Genomic DNA, 22,846 nt, shown 5'->3' on the forward strand with positions numbered 1-22,846 from the left:
TAAAATTAAATAGTGTTTGTTCAATTAAAAAATTGGGTCGAGTCTGGGTCGAGCTCTTCACACTGTGGGTCGAGCTCTTCATACCTAGACTCAATCTCTTAGGTCGACTCGTGTTGGTCGACCCAATAAAATTCAAAATAAATTTAGATTTCTTATTCATACGTGATTTTCTCGTACGAATTTCTTGTACTTATTGTTAGCAAACAACCAAAACAATGCATGTAAAGAGTCATTTGCCCTTTTCCTGCTCTCTTGTTTAAATTGCTCCCAATAAATAACCCCAATCCTAAACCCCCAATACCGTCAATCCCTAGCCCTCACCAAATCTTGTCGTGGATGCCTCCGTACACCGCCGGACGTGGTCTGTCGACCCTTGATTCAGCTTACCCGTGACCCTTTGCTTCGTTTTGAGCCTTGAATCGACATTTTTGAGCAAGATATCAAGATGTCCGAACCTATGCTCGCGACCCTGTTTCTGCGCGATTTTCTTCCTGGCATTTCTGGCCATTTCTTCGCCGGAAATGACTTATTCAGGCCATGGGTAGCAGTAATCGACCAGACCCTTTTGGACGTGTATTAAGTCCAACACAAAGCTTCATTCACGCTTTGGATGAAAAAGTATGTCTTGTGAATCTTGTAGATTTTATACTTCTAAAACTTGATCTGTTACTCAAAAGCTTGTCCACTAATGCAAATTTTTTCCATTCATTATATTAGCAAAAATGAGTTTTTACTTTTATTTGTTTTTATAGTTGCAACATTCTGCATCATTAATTTGTTTTGAATATTTAGTAGAGTTTACTACCGGAAATTGAAGATTCGGTTTCCTCAACATTCTGCTCCTCTCCCTCTGTACTATATCTATATTATTGTGTACAAAGCCTCCCAAAAAACACTGTTAATGCCATAAAGCAAGCAATGCTGCATATAAGAAACAAGTTTGTTCTACATGCTTGGTTTAATTTATTGATGTCTTGTCTTTTATTCTCTTTCAAAACAGCTTTGTTTTATTTCATTCAAGTGTTCTTTTTTTTTCCATGAAAGTTTTGGTTTGTTCCACTTTCTTTTGGTTTGTTCTACATGCTTGGTTTAATTAATTCCTCATATTATGTGGATCTACATATGATCTACATATTATTGCAAGCAATTAAAAAGACGGTAAGCTTCATTAATATCATTCTTAGTCAAAACAGATTGAGATATAAAATCATGAAATTGCCACTGTTAAGTTCAAATTTGTTCAATATTGTTACTTTTTCAAAAATTTGGGAAATTGGAAAATATAAATTCACATACTTGATATTTGAGCACCATTTAACCTGAGCCAAGATCAACTGTTGGTATTATTTTTTGATTTCCTATTGAATGTTGAGTTATGATACATATTTTGGTAACTACAATAATCTGACTTTGCATGTGAAGTTTGTTAATGTGGCTAATTGATACTTGATGAATTTACTTAGTACTTTTCTCACTGTTGAATGAAGGCTGTCTGTGATTCTAATTCTTTTTGGTAAATTTATGGCCCAACTTGATTTAATCACAGAATAATATATGTCTCTCGTTCTCTTGAAGAAAAATTTAAATTTAAAGCTTCCTTTTAATGTTTATGTTAACTTTTAGAGAACAGTTGTCTAACCAAAAATCTCGAGGGAGAAAAAAAAGAAGAAATGAATGAAGACAGTGAGAAGAGATGAAAATATCATAATACCATTTTTCCAATGTTAACTGAAGGTTAGATTATTTGTTTACGGTTTGAAACAATTTTGAGTGAAATGCACTCTTTCAATTCTAAAACGCACCACATAAGCAAGGTTAATTTGAGTTCTTTTAACCATGGTGTTGATCATGCATGTTGTGTTTTCTTAGATTTGTTTGCATGTGAGTATAAGGTTTCATGAGAAGTGTTTCTTTATGCACTTTGGAATAAGAGTTTATGTGCAAGAGATGATTAGTTATTTCTTGATCTTGATTTATTAAGGTGCAACTTATCACTCTAATTTTGTTCCTTTAAATGTTCTTGATTTCAGGATCCAAATGATCCAACTATTGGGTTTTTTATTATATGGGATGGACCTTCTTTGCTGTCTAGCCTGAAAATACATTGCAGGTTTGATACTGGTATGCATCTCTACATAAATATAAGATATTTAACATTAAATGAGCTAAAATCTATCCAATATAGGGCATCCTCGGGTACACTGAAGATGGTGTTATCTCCAATGATTTTATTGGTGAATCCAGGTCCAATGATTTTATTTGTGACTCTAGGTAAAAAAGTTTCCCTCTTGTTGCTCTTTCTATTGTTCATATGTAGTATTGGAACTAGTGTGCTTTTCTCCTGGGGGAGTGGAGGCTCAGTTGAGAATTGATCCTAATTTCATGCACTCCATTGGTTTATGGATTTCTTTTCCAGGGATAATGGCCTGGTTGAGAGATCTCCATACTTTTTTGCAGCTTGGTTTCATTGTAGTGTTGGAATTAGTGAGCTTTTCTCTGGGGGGTTATGGCCCAGTTGAGAATTGATCATAATTCCATCCACTCTATTGATTTGTTGATTTCTTTCCCAAAGGAGATAGCTTGGTTGAGAGATCTCCATAATTTTTTGCAGCTTGGTTTCATTGTATTGTTGGAATTAGTGATCTCCCGGGGAGTGATGGCTCGGTTGAGAATTGATCATAATTCCATGCACTCTATTGGTTTATTGATTTCTGTTTGAATTGTACATCAAATTTGTGTTCCAGGCCTGAGATGGTGGTGGGCTGGTCTAATTCGCATCCTAATTTTGGATGTTGGCTTTCTGGTGTTGACATCAATACTCAACAGGTTTTGCTTCTTTCCTATTTTTTGATTCATATCATGTTTTGTCTAAATATATTGGTGGGGTTGAGGCAAAATATTCTTTGGCGATGATAAATTTATTTATTTTCTGATAATTCGACATGGATTCCAGGCATGTTGTGATTTATGGTTTCAATCACATTATTTATAGATTTTATTAGATCTCCAACATTTAGTACTAACCAAAATGGGTCACTTTCTCAGCCTCATTTTTCAGCAAGACTGGATCAGGTCATTTAACATTTTTTCCAAGTCTTTTCCACGTTGAGATCTGAAGTTTGATCAAAATTGACACTCTGATCAAGTTTTGATGCAGCAACAAGCTCGACTTTCAGAACGCTGTAATTGTGAGACGAAAACAGTAGAAAAATGGCATTTTTTAGTATTAAAATGAAATTAAGAAGATGACGTTGAGCCAAATCCAATGAGAGACGTGAAAAAGAATATGAAAAATTTGAAGTCAAGAAAATGTTTAAATATATCAAATTAGAGGCTTTCTTCGAGCAAGGCCGGACCTGACATTTTTTAGTTCTGAGACGAATTTTAGAAAATGGACCCTCAAATAACGAAGCACGGAAATTTTATTTGTAATTAATAGATCTTTTTCCAAACAAAACATGTAAAAAAAATATAAAATTCCAAATATATTAAAACACATGGTATTATTGAATTTTCTCTAAACCGTTGATTTAAATACTTTAGATCTAACACGAGTCATAAACACATTATATGAATGAATTATTGTTATGCCTATACTAGCAGCAACTAAATAAATTAGAATTCATGAAATATGGTTAAAAGAGAAAATTGTTTTTCATTTCGTTATATTTCTCCTCTTGCGATTTTAGTCCGCTACGTAGTGAAATTGAAGTGTTAGTCTAGCATGTTATTTTTTTTTTTTGGCAATTTTGATCTGATTTTTTATGGAAAACCTAATGGTCATCAGAATTTGATGATTTAGTATCGGAACTTGCCTACGTGACATAAAAATTGAATATCTTTCAAAATAATGGAAGATTATCCTAAATCACACAAAAAATATTTTCTACTTATTTATTTTATAAATTAATATATCCAAATAATCAAATACCTTTAAATAATAAATAAAATTTCCAAAAAAAAGCTCTTCTTGAATCCCTTGAACAATTGGTTAACTTTCATTGTATTTTAATTGACTTTTTCTATAATATTATTTTAGAGTATTTGTGACTTTGAAAGGTAATAATTTATAAAATGAATAGGTGGAATGAGAATTTTCCCACTATTTTGAAATATCTCCGGTTTTTGAGCTGGCAGGAAAGTTCTAATTTAAATCATAAAACTCCGTCGAACATGAGTTTTTCTGACCAAAATTGCCAAAAAATATTAAACTTAAAGGACCAAAACTGCAATTTGATTATGTAATTGATTAATACTACAATGTAACAAACATAACAGACTAAGAAAACAATTTTCCCACAATAAAAATTTGTTATCAGTTTTTTTCCTAGTATTTTTTTTAAAACCGAGTGTCCTCAATCAATTAAGCAACAATGTTGTAATCTCTCGACCATGCACAATTCACAAATTTTTAAATCTTACTGAACAAGAGAATATATATATATATATATATATATATATATATATATATATATATATATATATATATATGAAAAAAACTTTTTTCAAAATTAAAAATGAAAATCATTTGACACATAACCAACCAATGGAGTAGATTGCCATATTAGAATGTCCATACACGGGTGTGAACGAAACGAACCGAGTTGAATATTAGTGAAAATTTAAGGATCGAATTTGGCTCATATTAAGTATATTCGAGTTCGACTCGAAACTCGAATTTTTTGGCTTAAGTTCAGCTCGAAAAGAAGTTTAAACATGTTTGAGTTTGGCTCGAGTTCGATAAATTCGAATACAAATCAAATATTTATTGAATCGACTCAAAAAATTCACGAAATAACTCGATTCATTTACAGTTTTAACACACAAGTGTCACCAACGATGAGCATTTACACAAGAACATATTTTTGGACCCTCATTATAGTTGGATAATTGAGAATAAAAACTTTTTGGCACATATATTATATATCTATTATAAAAATATATATGGGCCTAGTGGAATTTATTGTAACGCTGCCTGGCCCAATCCTTTCACTTTTATCTTAGGGTTGCAGTTTCTCCTGAATCTTCGAGAATCTTCGCCGCCTTCTCTTCGTAAGTAAAATCCTCGGTCTGTTCCGCCATTGTGGGTTTCCGGCTGCGGGTTGCAAGAAAGTGAGTTGAGATTTGGTTTCTTGGGAGAAAGCACCCGATTTATAAAGTAAGTGGCATTCAATACACAATCTCATTAAGGAGATGTTTCGTTTGACTACCGAGTTTTGTTGCAGTGTTTGCCCACACGAGTATTGATGTATAATGCCCTTTTCAAGAAATAAATCTGTGAACATTTTGCATTATCAGTTCGAAATGCTTTGATCTTCTTAGGGAATTGAGTATCAACCATAGTGAAAATCTTGGTTTAAAACTGGTTTAATTTTGAATTGCTTTAAAACTGGTTTAATTTTGCATTATCGGTTCGAAATGCTTTGATCTGCTTTAAAACTTGTTTAATTTTGAACTATAATCGGTTTTATTTTTATGTAAAAATTGTTGTGAATTGTGTGTGATTCACTAATGTTGCGTAGCAGAAGGTTTTCTTGTTCTTGAATGTGTGTGCTATGGGAGTGGATGAAGAGAAGTATAGAAGAAAACAGAATATTATTACCTTTGTTTTTTGTTTTGGGGAGTGAAAAGAATACAATAGAATGAGAGCAAGAAGACTACTTATATGTAGAAAGAATACACCATAACTGCCTCAGCTAATCTAACGGTGAGAACTTGTTCTTTCTCCAGATTTCTTCCATTTGTCCAGATGAAATCTCAGCTGCAGAATTCTCGCTAGTTGGGATCTTCTCCAGCTTCACCTTCCCTTTTGACATCAATGTGCTTAGTCCGTTCATGATAAACTCGGTTCTTGGCTAAGTGAATGCCACTTTGACTGTCACATAACACCTTAGCTACCACTGTGATCTCCTGTGTCTCTAGTTCTGCCACCATCCCACTTATCCACAAAGCTTCCTTAATTGCCTCTGTGACTGCTATAAATTCAGCTTCAGTAGTAGATAGTGCCACTACATGCTGGAAGTTACACTTCCAACTCACCACATTTCCATGATACTTAAACACATAACCCGTCAAGGACCTCCTTGAGTCCAAACAACCAGCATGGTCTGCATCTATGGAACCTTCAATAACTTCCATGCCCTCCTTTCTGTTTCCATACAACAATCCCAATCCAAGTGTTCCTCTGAGATACCTAAAAATCCACTTCACTGCCTCCCAGTGGTTTCTGCCCGGTTTAATCATATATCGACTTTCCAGACTCAGTGCATATGCTATATCTGGACGGGTACAAATCATGGCATACATAAGACTGCCTACTGCATTAGCGTAAGGGATCTTCTCCATGTTCTGCACCCCAGTCTTAGGAGAATCCTTGATTGACAATTTAAAATGTTGAGCCATAGGGGTTTGTACTGGTTTAGAGTTTTCCATGCTAAACCTCTTCAACACCACGTCAATGTAAGTCATTTGTGAAATATAAAGTTTACATGTATTTCAGTTTCTCCTTATTTCCATACCGAGGATCTTACTAGCTGGTCTCATCTCTTTCATTTCAAATTCACTCTTTAGTAGCTGTTTCACCACCTCTACTTTACTTGGATACTTAGATCCTACTAATATGTCACCTACATAAAGTAATAAATAAGTGCTAATTCCATTTTTGCTTCTCTTGAAATAGACACAAGTGTCATACTCACATCTAACAAAATCAACTTTGAGCACATAAGTGTCAAACCTTTTGTACCGTTGGCGTGGAGATTGTTTAAGTCCATACAAGGACCTCTTTAACTGATACACTTTCCTTTCTTCCCCTGTTTTAGCAAAGCCTTCAGTTTGTGTCATAAAAAATTTTCTTCTAAATCACCGTGCGAGAAGGTTGTTCTTACATCAAGCTGTTCCAGCTCCAAGCCTTCATTGGGTACTAGGGACAATATCATTCTGATTGAGTTGTGTTTAACCACAGGGGAAAACACTTCATTGTAGTCCACTCTTTCATGTTGTAAATACCCCTTAGCCACAAGCCTTGCCTTGAAATTAGCCTTCTCTACTTCTGGAATAGCTTCTTTTATCTTAAACACCCACTTGCAACCTATCACTTTCTGTCCCAGAGATTTTTCAACCAAGACCCATGTTTGGTTTTTCTCTAAGGACCTCATTTCGTCCTTCATTGCATCTAACCATTTATCAGAGTTGCTGCTTCTCATGGCCTCTTTATAGGAAATTGCGCCTTCTTCACTTTCAGATGCTACCATGACAACAAAAACAATCATGTCAGCATATCCAAACCTTTGTAGTGGTGTGATATCTTTTTTGGTTCTGTCTCTAGCAAGCAAATAATCATTTTCGACTTGGTGATCAGCTCGAGACTTTCCTTGTTGCTTATCAGCATCATCTTGTGACAATTTTGAGGACTCAACCTCTAAATGGACTTCCTCATTGTTGCCAGCATCTTCTCCATTCATCTTTGGGTTAGGTGAATGGTACATCTCATTTTCCTTTAACACAACGTCTCTACTTATGATTATCTTGGACTGTCCCTTCTCATTATGCCATAATCCGAGGCAACTCCCTCTTGATAACCGAGGAACATGCATCTTATCGATCTTGGCTCCAACTTTACCTGGTTTACATGCGTATAGCAACACAACCAAAAATTCTGAGATATTCGAGGTTTGGTGCATGTCCTGACTACCTCTCCATAGGAGTTTTCAACTCTATTGCAGTAGATAAGGTCCTATTAATCAAGTGTACAACCCCACAACAAACCATTTTGTTGTGGGGTTCCTCTTACAGTGAGATGCCTCTTAATCCCATTCAGTTTGCAAAAATGCTTAAATTCCTCTGAACAGAATTCCTGACCATCATCAGTCTGAAGTGTCTTAACTTTCTTTCTAGTTTGGATTTCAACTAAAACCTTCCATTCTTTGAAATGAACAAAGGTATACTTTTGTGCTTTAGTATATAAACCCAAACTCTTCTTGAGAAGTCGTCGATAAGTGATAAAAAATATTTGGCCCCACTTTGTGAGGGCATTCTTGCAGTCCCTCCCCCTACCCCGACAAATCACTATGAACATATTTGAGTATACTCTGGTTCTGTGAATTCCATGGGCCAATTTTAGTCTCATTGCTTTGCCATATGTGCATTGCTGACGAAACTCTACCTCCAAGAAGACCCTGTTTGCTCAATTCCTTGAGACCTACTTCACTGATATGGGCTAGTCTCATGTGCCAAATCTAACCCTTAGTGGTGTTAGGTTCTGTTGCAACACTTGCTTTTTCAGTGACGACTTTGGCTTGCAGCAAGTACAACCCATTCTCGAGTCTTCCTTTCATTTTTACCAATGAATCTTTAAAGACTTTAAGGGCTCCACCTTCAATTTTACAACAAAAGCCATTGGAATCCAATATTCCCAAAGACACTAGGTTCTTTTTCAGTTTTGGTACATGTCTTATATCTTTTAAAACCCTTTCTATCCCATCTGCAAGCTCGATTTTTATGAATCCAATATCAGTGATTTTACAAGGCTTATTATTACCGAGAAGTGCTTGTCCTTCTTCACAAGGTTTATAAAAGGTGAACCAATTTTTGTGATGGCACATGTGGAAGGAACAACCTGAATCCAATACCCATTCATTGCTAATCCTGTCATTTGTCACACAAAGAACTTCAACACTTTCGTACCCCTCAGAGGCTACTTCAGCATCTCCACGATCACTCTTTTTGTCCAGATTATATTGCTTTCTTTCTGGGCAGTCTCTTTTAATCTGCCTCTCATTCTTACTTAAGAAGCACTTCATCCTATCCTTAGATTTTGATCTAGGAATGTTCTTGAATTTGGAGTCCTTCTTCTTTGTTCTTCCTCTAACATTGAGTCCCCTTAGAATAAGAAGTTAGAATTTGGATTTGATTCGATGGTTTGAAAACTTTATTCATTTTCTGTTTTTGTTGTTCCGGTAGATATTGATTTCGCCCCTTCATTCTGTTATCTTCCAAGCATCAATTTTTTTGTTGTTTATGCCTCATTTGTTTTTTTAGCATTAAATATTGGTTAACATTAAATTTTATTTGAATAATTCATTATGTTATTTATAGGATTTAACGTGGACTGACGTCGAGGAGTACTTCGTGCTTTAACTTTCACAACGAACGGTTATCAAAAGTTTTCTTTTGCATTATCATTCGCTGTTTACATCCTTTTTTTCCTACGTTCATTAGCGATGACTGCAACACGAGATCTAGTGGTGAATAATCACAATAAGAAATTGGAACCATGGAAGGTAGTTGTTTGTTTTGGGGTTGGGGCAACTGTTTGGGTAGCATCGCTGGTCCTTTTAAGAATTATAATATGTTTTGAAGTCCATCTTAAAAGGCTCCAAAGTTCAATATGGTGTAAAGTGTATTTGGTGTTGTTAAGTGCTCCAGGATTATTCCTCTTTCCGATTTTATCTGGGATCTATTCTAAATATTTCACAGATAGAGTGAAGTCTTATATTCTCTGTATGTTATCTCGTATCATCTTTCATCCTCGACCTCACGTTCTGCCTTTCTTGTGGCAATCCTGGAGTATATTCGTGTCGGTGCACTTTGATAATCTCATTGAAGGAAAGTAAGACGAACTTCTACAAATAGCACACACATGCAACACCAATCACAATGGAAAAAGGTTTTTCAATGCTTGGCAAGATGCGAAGGTTAATAATTGAAGGTAAGTACGTACTATTTGCGGAAGTTCGTTTTAATTGCCTTCAATTATCCACATTCCCATTTTGCCAATCATTGAAAAACCCTTTTTCATTTTGATTGGTGTTGCATGTGTACTATTTGCGGAAGTTTGTCTTACTTGCCTTCATTGAGATTATCAAAGTGCTCCGGCGCCAACATACTCCAGGATTGCCTCAATAAGATTGTGACATTCGCTAAGGAAATGACAGCTGCTGAGCTTAGAACTTCTGTTAACGATGATAAAGTACAACTTATTCCTTTAAACATGTCCACTTGTTCAAATTCAATCTCATGTGGGAACGTGAGGTCGATGATGAAAGCTGATAGAGATAACATACAGAGAATATAAGACGCCGCTCTATCTGTGAAATATTTAGAATAGATTCCAGATAAACTCGGAAATTAGAATAATAATGGAGCACTTAACAACATCAAATACACTTTACACCAAATTGAACTTTGGAGCTTTTGAAGATGGACTTCAAAATATATTATATTATAATTCTTAAAAGGACCAGCGACGCTACCCAAACAGCAGCCCCAACCCCAAAACAAAAAACTACCTTCCAAGGTTCCAATTTCTTACTGTGATTATTCACCATTAGATCTCGTGTTGTAGTCATTGATAATGAACATAGGAAAGGAAGGAAGTAACCAACGAATGATAATGCGGAAGAAAATTTTACGTTGTGATTGATGTTGCATGTGTGTACTATTTGCGGAAGTTCGTTTTACTTGCCTTAAATGATCTATCTTCCCATCTTGCCAAGCATCGAAAAACCTTTTTACATTGTGATTGATGTTGCATGTGTGTGCTATTTGCGGATGTTTGTTTTACTTCCTTCAATGAGATTATCAAAATGCACCATCACAAACAGCAGGATTGCCTCAAGAAGGGCAGATTTTGACACCCGTCGAGGAAATGACAGTTGCTGAGCTTAGAGCTTTTGTTAACGATGACAAAGTACAACAATTTATTCTTTCTAATATGTCCACCTGCCCAAATTCAATCTCATGTGGGAATGTGAGGTCGATGATGAAAGCTGATAGAGATAACATAAAGAGAATATAAGACCCCGCTCTATCTGTGAAATATTTAGAATAGACATCTGTTAATGATGAAAAAGTGCAACAACTTTGGAATGATGCTGATGAATATGTCACGTTGACTACGACTGATACAATGTTTCGAAAAGTCTTCGTAGGCACATTTAATCGGGGTTTGGTGCATGTCCTGACCACATCTCCATAGGAGTTTTTAACTTTATTGCAGTAGACGAGGTCTTATTGATCAAGTGTACAGTCGTAGATATGGCTTCTGCCCAGAAGTATGCATCTCACTTTTTCATCCTATTTGCCAAACCATTTTGTTGTAGGGTTCCTCTTACAGTGAGATGCCTCTTGATCCCATTCAGTTTGCAAAAATGCTTAAATTCCTCTGAACAGAACTCCAGACCATCATCAGTCTGAAGTGTCTTAACTTTCTTTCTAGTTTGGGTTTCAACTAAAACCTTCCATTCTTTGAAATGCACAAAGGTATCACTTTTGTGCTTTAGTATTTAAACCCAAACTCTTCTTGAGAAGTCGTCGATAAGTGACAAAAAAAATCTGGCCCCCCATAAATCACTATGAACATATTCGAGTATACTCTGGGTTCTGTGAATTCCATGGGCGAATTTCAGTCTCTTTGCTTTGCCACATGTGCAGTGCTCACAAAACTCTAATTATGATATTTGATCACCTGCAAGAAGACCTGTTTGCTCAATTCCTTGAGACCTACTGCAGCAAGTACAGCCCATTCTCGAGTCTTCTTTTCATTATTGCCAATGAACCTTTAAAGACTTTAAGGGCTCCACCTTCAATTTTACAACAAAAGCCATGTGAATTTAACATTCCCAAAGACACTAGGTTCCTTTTCAGTTCTGGTGCATTGCCTACATCTTTTAAAACCCTCTCTATCTCATCTGCAAGCTCGAGTTTTATGGATCCAATAGCAGTGACTTTACAAGGCTTGTTATTCCCGAGCAGTACTTGTCCTCCTTCACAAGGTTTATAAAAGGTGAACCAATTCTTGTGATGGCACATGTGGTAGGAACAACTTGAATCCAATACCCATTCATTGCTAATCCTGTCATTTGTCACACAAAGAACCTCAGCACTTTCGTACCCCTCAGAGGCTACTTCAGCATCTCCACGATCACTCTTCTTGTCCAGATTATATTGCTTTCTTTCTGGGTAGTCTCTTTTAAGATGCCCCTCATTCTTACACAAGAAGCACTTCCTCATATCCTTAGATTTTGATCTAGGAATGTTCTTGAATTTGGAGTCCTTCTTTGTTTCTTCCTCTAACATTGAGTCCCCTTAGAATAAGAAGTTAGAATTTCGATTTTTTTTAATGGTTTGAAAACTTTATTCATGCTGTTTTTGTTGTTCCAGTAGATATTGATCTCCGGCCTTCATTCTATTATTTTCCAGCATCAATTTTTTTGTTGTTTCTGCTTCATTTTTTCTGCCTCCTTTGTTTTTTTAGCATTAAATGTTGTTTAACATGAAATTTTATTTGAATAATTCATTATGTTATTTATAGGATTTAACGTGTACTGACGTCGAGGAGTACTTCGTGCTTTAAATTTCACAATGAACAGTTATCAAAAGTTTTCTTCCGCATTATCATTCGCTGTTTACTTCCTTTTTTTCCTACGTTCATTAGCGATGACTGCAACATGAGATCTAATGGTGAATAATCACAGTAAGAAATTGGAACCATTGAAGGTAGTTGTTTGTTTTGGGGTTGGGGCAACTGTTTGGGTAGCTGTCGCTGGTTCTTTTAAGAATTATAATATGTTTTGAAGTCCGTCTTCAAAGGCTCCAAAGTTCAATATGGTGTAAAGTGTATTTGCTATTGTTAAGTGCTCCAGGATTATTCTTCTTTCTGATTTTATCTGGGATCTATTCTAAATATTTCACAGATATAGCGGAGTCTTATATTCTCTGTATGTTATCTCTATCATCTTTCATCCTCGACCTCACGTTCTCACATGAATTGAATTTGGGCTGGTGGACATGCTTCAAGGAATAAGCTGTTGCACTTTGTCATCGTTAGCAGAAGCTCTAAGCTCAGCAACTGTCATTTCCTGTACGGGTGTCACAATCTGCCCTTCTTGAGACAATCCTGGAGTATGTTCGGGCTGCTGCACTTTGATACTCTCATTGAAGGCAAGTAAAACGAACTTCCGCAAATAGTATACACATGAACACTAAGCACAATGTAAAAGGGTTTTTCAATGTTTGGCAAGATGGGAAGGTGGATCATTGAAGGCAAGTAAAACGAACTTCCGCAAATAGTACGCACATGCAACACCAATCACAACGTTAAAGTTTTTTTCTGCATTATCATTCACTGTTTACTTCCTGCTTTCTTACGTTCATTATCAATGACTGCAACACGAGATCTAATGGTATATAATCACAGTAAGAAATTGGAACCTTGGAAGATAGATGTTTGTTTTGGGGTTGGTGCAGATGTTTGGGTAGCGTCGTTGGTCTTTTTAAGAATTATAATATAATATATTTTGAAGTCTGTCTTCAAAGGCTCCAAAGTTCAATTTGGTGTATAGTGCATTTGCTGTAGTTAAGTGCTCCAAGATTATTCCTCTTTCTGAGTTTATCTGGGATCTATTCTAAATATTTCACAGATAGAGCAGGGTCTTATATTCTCTATATGTTATCTCTATCAGCTTTAATCATCGACCTCACGTTCTCACATGAGATTGAATTTGGGCAGGTTAACATGTTTGAAGGAATAAGTTGTTGCACTTTGTTATCTTTAACAGAAGGTATAAGCTCAGTAGCGGTCATTTCCTCAGCGGGAGTCACAATCTGCCCTTCTTGAGGCAATCCTGGAGTATATTCGTGTCGGTGCACTTTGATAATCTCATTGAAGGAAAGTAAGACGAACTTCCAGAAATATCACACACATTCAACACCAATTACAATAGAAAAGGGTTTTTCGATTCTTGGCAAGATGCGAAGGTTAATAATTGAAGGCAAGTACGTACTATTTGCGGAAGTTCGTTTTACTTGCCTTCAATTATCCACATTCCCATCTTGCCAAGCATTGAAAAACCCTTTTCCATATTGATTGGTGTTGAATGTGTGTACTATTTGCGGAAGTTCGTCTTACTTGCCTTCAATGAGATTATCAAAGTGCTCCGGCGCGAACTTACTCCAGGATTGCCTCAATAAGATTGTGACATCCGCTGAGGAAATGACAGCTGCTGGCTTAGAACTTCTGTTAACGATGATAAAGTGAACAACTTATTGCCCAAATTCAATCTCATGTGGGAACTTGAGGTCGAGGATGAAAGTTGATAGAGATAACATACAGAGAATATAAGACCCTACTCTATCTGTGAAATATTTAGAATAGATCCCAGATAAACTCTGAAAGAGGAATAATAATGGAGCACTTAACAACAGCAAATACACTTTACACCAAATTGAACTTTGGAGCCTTTGAAGATGGACTTCAAAATATATTATATTATAATTTTTAAAAGGATCAGCGACGCTACCCAAACAGCAGCCCCAACCCCAAAATAAACAACTACCTTCCAAGGTTCCAATTTCTTACTGTAATTATTCACTATTAGATCTCGTGTTGCAGTCATCGATAATGAACATAGGAAATGAAGTAAACAGCGAATGATAATGCAGAAGAAAATTTTACATTGTGATTGATGTTGCTTGTGTGTACTATTTGCGGAAGTTTGTTTTACTTGCCTTCAATGATCTGCTTTCCAATCTTGCCAAGCATTGAAAAACCTTTTTACATTGTGATTGGTGTTGCATATGTGTACTATTTGCGGATGTTCGTTTTACTTGCCTTCAATGATATTATCAAAATGCACCAGCACGAACATACTCCAGGATTGCCTCAAGAAGGGCAAATTTTGACACCCGTTGAGGAAATGACAATTGCTGAGCTTAGAGCTTTTGTTAACGATGACAAAGTGCATTAACGTATTCTTTCTAACATGTCCACCTGCCCAAATTCAATCTCATGTGGGAACGTGAGGTCGATGATTAAAGCTGATAGAGATAACATATAGAGAATATAAGTCCTCGTTCTATCTATGAAATATCTAGAATAGATCCTAGATAAACTCGGAAAGAGAAATAATCATGGAGTACTTAACAACAACAAATACATTTTACACCAAATTGAACTTTGTAGCCTTTGAAGACGGACTTCCAAATATATTATAATTCTTAAAAGGACCAGCGACGCTAACCAAACAGCAAGGTTCCAATTTCTTACTGTGATTATTCACCATTAGAACTCGTGTTGCAGTCATCGATAATGAAAGCAAGGAAGTAAACATCGAATGATAATGCGGAAGAAAATTTTACGTTGTGATTGGTGTTGCATTTGTGTACTATTTGCGGAAGTTCGTTTTACTTGCCTTTAATGATCCACCTTCCCATCTTGCCAAACATTGAAAAACTTTTTTACATTGTGATTGGTGTTGCATGTGTGTACTATTTGCAGATGTTTGTTTTACTTGCCTTCAATGAGATTATCAAAGTGCACCTGCGTGAACATACTCCAGGATTGTCTCAAGAAGGGTAGATTTTGACACCCGCCGAGGAAATGACAGTTGCTGAGCTTAGAGCTTTTGTTAACGATGACAAAGTGCAACAACTTATTCCTTCTAACATGTCCACCTGCCCAAATTCAATCTCATGTGGGAATGTGAGGTCGAGGATGAAAGCTGATAGAGATAACATACAGAGACTATAAGACCCCGCTCTATCTGTGAAATATTTAGAATAGACTTCTGTTAATGATGAAAGTGCAGCTGATGAATATGTCACGACGCTTGCTGAAGGTCACCTGCCGGTGAACAGATTCTCAATCCTGGATCTTTCCACAAGCCATCGAATATATAAAATTAAAACAAGTTAATGATAATTGCAAATTTAATTGGTTTAAAATTCTTGATGTACCGAAGACAACCTTTCACTAGTTTGCTGAATCTCCGCTTGTAATGGTCCTTTGAACTGTCAGTTGCACGATGACGGCTATCTTTCTACTCAAAGCGTCCGCAACTACATTAGCTTTGCTCAGGTGGTTGCTAATATCGCAGTCGTATTATACCAACTCTAACCATCTTCGTTGTCTCATCTTCAACTTTTTTTGGGTGAATGAGTACTTCAAACTTTTATGATCAGTAAAAATCTTGATCTTCTCCCCATATAATTAATGTCTCTAGATCTTAAGAGCAAATACTACTGCTGCGAGCTCGAGGTCATGAGTCGGGTAATTCTTCTCGTGCATAAGCTATCACTCGGTCATTTTGCATCAGGACTGCGCCTAAACCAAGCTTTGAAGCGTCCGCATAGCGAACATACTCTCTTTGCCCTGATGACATCGACAGAACTGGCGCTGAAGTCAAAGCTTGCTTCAGGTTCTCGAAACTCTCTTGACAGTCGAATCCCCAAATAAACTTCGCATTCTTCTTCGTCAAGGCAATCAAGGGTACTACAATAGAAGAGAATCCTTAAATGAACTTCCGGTAGTAGCCAGCTAGACCCAAGAAACTACGGATCTCGGTTACGCTCTTTGGTACTGGCCACTCTCTAACTACCTCGACTTTGCTTGTATCGGCCTCAACTCCATCTCTAGAAATGATGTGGCCTAAGAACTTCACTCTCTTGAGCCAAAACTCACACTTGCTGAATTTAGCAAATAACTTCCTATCTCGCAGTATTTGTAGTGCTGTTCTCAAGTGCTGACCATGCTCTTATTTGCTCATCGCGTAAATCAGAATATCATCTATGAAGACTATGATAAAGTGATCTAGATACGGCTGAAATACGTGGTTCATGAGATCCATGAAGATCGTTGGCGCATTGGTCAACCTGAATGGCATCACCATAAACTCGTAGTGCCCATATCGAGTCCTAAAAGGCGTCTTATGAACATCGGACTCCTTGTGATTCAGCTGATGATATTCCAAACGAAGATCTATCTTTGAGAAAACGATGCTCCTTGCAATTAGTCAAATAAATCCTCGATTCTAGGCAAGGGATATTTGTTCTTGATGGTGACTATGTTCAAGTCTCTATAATCAATGCAGTCGCATACTATATATCATCATTTTTCTTCACAAATAATATCAGTGTGCCCCATGGAGAACAACTTGGACGAATAAAACCCTTGTCCAACAACTCTTGAATTTGGCATTTTAGCTCTTTCATCTCGGCGGGTGCTAGACGATAGGGTGTCTAATAAATTGGCACACTGCCTGACATTAACTCAATAGAAAATTCCACCTCTCGATTCGGTGTAACGCCAGAAACGTCCTCAGGAAAGACACTAGGAAAGTCTCTGACAACCTCAACATGCTCTAGCTTCTGACTGACAGGAACAGGTGCTGAAGCAACACATGCTATCTATCTCTTCCCCTGAGTCATTCTCGTACTCATCCATTCTATCTATGAAATCCCCTAAACCTATACAGTCTCTTACACCAAAATGCCTCCACCTAAATTCATCTTCCTCAGGTATCACATGATAAAAGTTTGAACAATTTTCTCTGTTCCTGCTCTCTTGTTTAAATTGCTCCCAATAAATAACCCCAATCCAGTCAAACCCTAGCCCTCACCAAATCTTGTCGTGGATGCCTCCGTACACCGCCGGAGGTGGTCATGTCGACCCTTGATTCAGCTTACCCGTGACCCTTGGCTTTGTTTTGAGCCTTGAATCGACATTTTTAAGCAAGATATCAAGATGTCCGAACCTTTGCTTGCGACCCTGTTTCGGCGCGATTTTCTTCCTGGCATTTCTGGCCATTTCTTCGCCGGAAATGACTTATTCAGGCCATGGGAGATATAAAATCATGAAATTGCCACTGTTAAGTTCAAGTTTGTTGAATATTTTTACTTTTTCATTGATGTACATGATGTCAATAATTGTTCAAGATTGAGATAAATTTATTTTAATTGATGCACATGATGTCAATAATTGTTCGTTTTTCTACAGGTGTTGACTATTCCATTTAGTTAATTTGATCAGTTCAAAAATAAATTTTTTTGTAGCCTTGGTTATTATCCGTTTATTTCCAATGTTATGAAATCTCATTGCGGTCTTTATTTTTCTGATGGGTTGATGGCCTAGTGGAATCCCAATTTAAGAATACCTTGTGCAGTTGGTAGATAAAGAATGCTTCTTGGCTCTTGCTCTCTGGCTCAGTTGTGTCTTTGTAAATCACGAAGTTGAGTATGTATATTCTGTTGTGGCATGCATGCATTATAAATAGAATGAGTTCAATTTGTAGAGTGGTGTAAGTTATTCATATTTTTGTATAGTTCAGATTGTTGTGTATGAGCTCTTCCGTAGCAAGAACTTGCACTCTTGTGCAGATATGTCTCTCTGCTCTTTCTTTTGCTTCATTCTTTTACACTGTTATATTCTAGCTATTATTTCGATTGAAAGTTCTTTATTATGTAAACTGTAATGAATTTGATTTATCCAGAGTTTAAAACCGAACATGATATTTGTCTCACAAATCTGTTGTTTATCTCGAATTTGCGCTTCTCTATTTTAAAGTTTCTCTTCTTTCCAAGAGATCTCACCTTCAGAAGCTAAGGTGTGCTTAGTTTGACTTATGATGATTTTTTTGGATGTTTAGTGTGGTTTATGATAATTTAAACGAGCCTAGAGTGATTTATTTCGGTTCATTGCTGTTATTTTCTTTCTCTATTTATTTGAATGTTTAGTTTTATTTTTGGTGTTTTTTTTTGGTGGGTTTCAGGTGGTGTCTTTTCTTCTGGACGCATCTGTCAAACCGGATGTAGCAATTTTGATAGATCACAAGTTGAGAAAGAAAAAGTATGATCTTTTAAAATAGTGAAGTAGGAGAATATGTTTTAGGACTAAATTGTTTATTATGTTTATGATTTTATTGTATTTTGTTTGTATGTAAAGTTAGCAAATTGTAAGAGGTTTAAAAGTTGATTGATATGTAAAATAATTATTGTTTAGATTTTTTGGTTATAATAATAATTGTTATTTTTAGATTTTTTTCACATTTTTATATTTTATGTTCAAAATAAATTTGTAAAGAATAGTTCAATTAATAGGTAAAATAAAAAAAATTAAATTTTTTTAAAAAACAAAGTTTTTAAATTGTTGTAAATCATATAAAAAGATAATGTTTTTATCCGTTATAAAAGCGATGTCTTTGAGTAAAAACATGATGGTTTTTATATGTTATCTATGTGTAAAAATTGTTGTCGTAAACAGTAGTGTGAAAAGTGAGCTAAAAAACAACGGATAAAAATCGTCGTTTTTCATGTTAAAGACAATGGCTTCGCAATGGATAAAACTATTGTCTTGATTGAAAAGACAACAGTTTTTATATATTGTCTTTTAGCGAATTTTTAACATTGATTATGACAATAGTTTTTTTCTACATAATGTGTTTAAGCGTTTTTCTCGTAGTAAGTCGAGAGAAATCACAGAACAATAAAAAATAGAAACTCTTTCACGTGGCCCCCTGGCATCAAGTCTCGGTTCTTCTTCCAAGCATTGAGGAACAATTAAAATTCCTAGTTTGGGGAGCTGACGCACAATATAGCCCCAAAGTAATGCCATATAGATCGGGCTACCAATGAAATGTGTGTGAATGTCTCAGACATATCACAACACTGACATTTAGATGCTAACTCAAATCCATGTAGCTGGAGCACTTTGTCAACTGGGAGCCACTGATGTCAAAATCTCCAAAAAAAGAAAGACATGGAAGACCTCATCTAATGGCCCCGGAAAGGAGTGAAGATATAAAAAATGTGGGTTCTCAAACGAACCAAATCCCAATCCAATTTCACCAGGAAAAAACCTTCAACGTGATATAGATAGGGCAACAACAGCGCAAAGAAGATCAAAATATCATGCCCCCTCTGACAGGAAGTGAGAAATGTGAGAACTGTGATCACCTTTAGCCTCTCTCAAACAGAGGACATACCAAAGACAAATTTTAGAACAAAGTATGGACACTAGGAGTTCATGTTTGGGTTAACAAACGCTCATAAAGCATTAGGGTGTTCAAACCATTCCTTGACAAATTTGTGCTAGTGTTTATCGACTATATCCTCGTATATTTATCAGGTGAAAAGGACCACAGAGAACATCTTCATCCCACCCTTCAGATTCAATAAATGCAAATTCCGTCTATAAAGTATGACCTTCTTGGGAGATATAATTTTAGAAGCAGGAGTATCAGTGTATTTAAAGAAAGTGGAAACAATCTCTGACTGGATGAGACCAAAGACCATGATCGAAATCTGCAGTTTCTTAGGATTAGCTTGTTATTATCGAAAATTCATGGAAGGATATTCCTCAATAACCATGCCTCTCACCAAGCTCACACAAAAGAACTTTAAGTTCAATTTGAGTGATGCTAGAGGTAGGGGGCATATGAAGACCTATAAAGGCGAAGTTCATAATAGTTTCAATTTTTATCTGGAAATATTTTCTCTTCAGTGAAATAATTTATATATACTAGAGTTGTGTTATTCAGACCAAATCTTTCTCCATCTTACACATTCTCTAGATCAAAGGGTATTCTTATGTGACTTCGAAATAATTATCTTAGTATAAACACAAGAGTCTCTTTGAGTTTAATATACTATTCTTCAGCTCGAGAAGTTATTTTCTTGTAGAATCGCTAGTTCAAGCGCAAAGGGACATTTGCTAATTCTATGGTTGACCAACCACCTTCTCCTCCCTAGGAAACCATTTTAATATGAATTCCTTTCCTAGATAACCTTAAACTATATAAACGACATACCTTTATCCATCAATCTAGCTTTTTTCAAGGATGATATGGCAGGCGTTGACATGTGAGAAAAGTTTCGAGACCCTGAAAAAGAAACTTGTATCCACATCAATATTGGTACTATCGACAAATGACAAAGATTTTACGATATACAGTGATGCATCACTAAGAGGCCTATGATGTGTGCTCATGCAATATGGAAGAGTAATTAATTATGATTCAAGGCAACTAAAACCATACAAGAAAAAATATCCTGCCCATGACCTCGAACTAGCTGCAATATTTTTTGCCTTGAAAATTTGGAGGCATTATCTCGAAAGATTACAACTTGACGATAAGCTACCATCCGGGTAAAGAAAACAAGGTGGTTGACGCTTTGAGTCGAAAGAATATGAGTAAAGTGATTCTAGCTTCACTCTTTGAACAACCATGCCCACAAGAAACCGTTAAGATAAATCAGGATCGAGATTCCGCTTTGAATAATCTTAATAACCAATTAAAATAAGGGAAATCTAAAGATCTTCAGATTGATGACAAAAGATTCCTATGGATGAAAGGACGACCATATATTCGACACCGATAGCCTTCAACAAGAAGTAATGTCTAAAGCACACAAGTTGAAATTTTCGGTCCATCTTGTTAGTACAAAGATGTACATAGACCTCAAGAAAAATTTCTGGTAGAGTGGAACGAAGAGGGATGTATCAGAATTCGTTTCTAGATTCCAAGTCTGTCAATAGATCAAAGTCGAGCATCAATGACCTAGATGACTTATTCAACCACTCGAAATCGCGGAATGGAAATAAAAACACATTTCCATGGACTTTGTGGTGGGCTTACCAAAGTCAAGAAAAATTCATGATGGGATATGAGTAATCGTATATAGACTATAAAATTTATGCATTTCCTACCCGTCTGCATGAACTATAATATGGATAAGTTAGCTACAATGTATATGGATAATATTGTGTGATTACACTGGAGTTCCTGTAAGAATTATGTCCGATAGAGATCCAAGGTTTGTATTCCGTTTTTGGAAGAGCTTTGAAGAATCTATGAGAACTAGGATCACTGTCAGTACGGCCTATCACCCATAAACTGATGGAAAAACAAATAGAACAATACAAACTCTTGAGGATATGCTGCATATATACCCTAGACTTTAATGGCAATTGGAGTGAACATTTACCCTTAATTTAGTTTTCTTACAGTAACAGTTGCTACATCAGCAATGCAATGGCACCATACGAAGCCTTGCAGAAGAAAATGTCGATTACTCCTATATTGGGATGAAGTAGGGGAAAAAGACATTACTGGACCTGAGCTTGTCCAAACAACATCATACAATGTAACAATTATCAAAGAAAGACTCGCTCAAGATCGACAGAAAAGTTGGGATGATCTGAAAAGAATACCAATAGAATTCCATGTCGTTGATAAAGCTTATGTAAAGGTTTCCCTAATGAAGGGATTAGTCCGATTTAATAAGGTTGGGAAACTGAACTCTAGATATGTTGGACCATTTGAAATCTTAGAGAAAGTGAGAACACTAGCATATAGACTAGCATTACCACCCAATATGTCAAGGATTCACAATGGATTCCATGCATCTCAATTGAGGAAATACATTCAAGATCCTAGTCACATTCTTCAGACTGTACCACTCCTAATCGAAGGAAACTTGAAAAAGGATCTGAAATATGAGGAGATCCATATTCGAATTTTGGATACTGAGGACCAAGTACTGAGACTACAAAACATTCCTTATGTTAAGGTAAAGTGGTGTAACCACAGCGAATGAGAAGCTAATTGGGAATCGGAAGAAAGAATGTGCAAGTAGTACCCCTAATTTTTTGAAGACCAAACCAACCCAAGTTTTGATGAAACTACCAATAAGGAGGGAGAGACGTGAAGACCACGAAAATCCAACCCTCATTCGAAATTCAAGCATGTGGCTTGATTTGTGATAAGCTCTTACGGCTTGACATGCAAATGGTGAGACACCTTACGGCTTGACATGCAAAAAGCGAGACACCTTGCAGGTTAACATGCGAACAACTAGACATCTTGCGTCTTGACATGTTATCGGCTAGACATCATGTAGCTCAACACTAGAGAGCTTGATATCATGCAGCTCAATACCAGTCCCGAATGGATTATGATGTCCAGCTCGAATGCAGATGGTAAAGAAAATGTTTCAAGAATGTGTAAAAAATATTTTTCCAAATTTTCTTTCATGACATATATACATTGAGCTAAAGCATCATCATTAGATT

General features: G+C 36.3%; 1 protein-coding gene across 26 annotated transcripts in view; it reads left to right on the plus strand.

Moving 5' to 3' along the window:
- Window positions 1-235: 235 nt before the first annotated feature.
- Window positions 236-22,846, plus strand: part of LOC142528865 (uncharacterized) — a 31,885-nt gene continuing 9,274 nt past the window's right edge. Inside the window, exons 1-6 of one of the 26 annotated variants that reach the window (XR_012815765.1) lie at window positions 236-618; window positions 2,031-2,271; window positions 2,745-2,826; window positions 5,005-5,158; window positions 5,731-6,327; window positions 18,546-18,810. Coding sequence is in view for 9 of the 26 variants with exons in the window: in XM_075634115.1 (XP_075490230.1) it covers window positions 538-618; window positions 2,031-2,271; window positions 2,745-2,826; window positions 3,046-3,109 (468 nt within the window). In the remaining 17 variants the exon portion in view is untranslated. The other 25 variants (XR_012815777.1, XR_012815778.1, XR_012815775.1 and 22 more) reach the window with 25 other exon arrangements.

This window comes from Primulina tabacum, chromosome 16 (genome assembly GCF_025594145.1).
Source record: "Primulina tabacum isolate GXHZ01 chromosome 16, ASM2559414v2, whole genome shotgun sequence".
In the NCBI taxonomy this organism is placed as follows: Eukaryota; Viridiplantae; Streptophyta; class Magnoliopsida; order Lamiales; family Gesneriaceae; genus Primulina; species Primulina tabacum.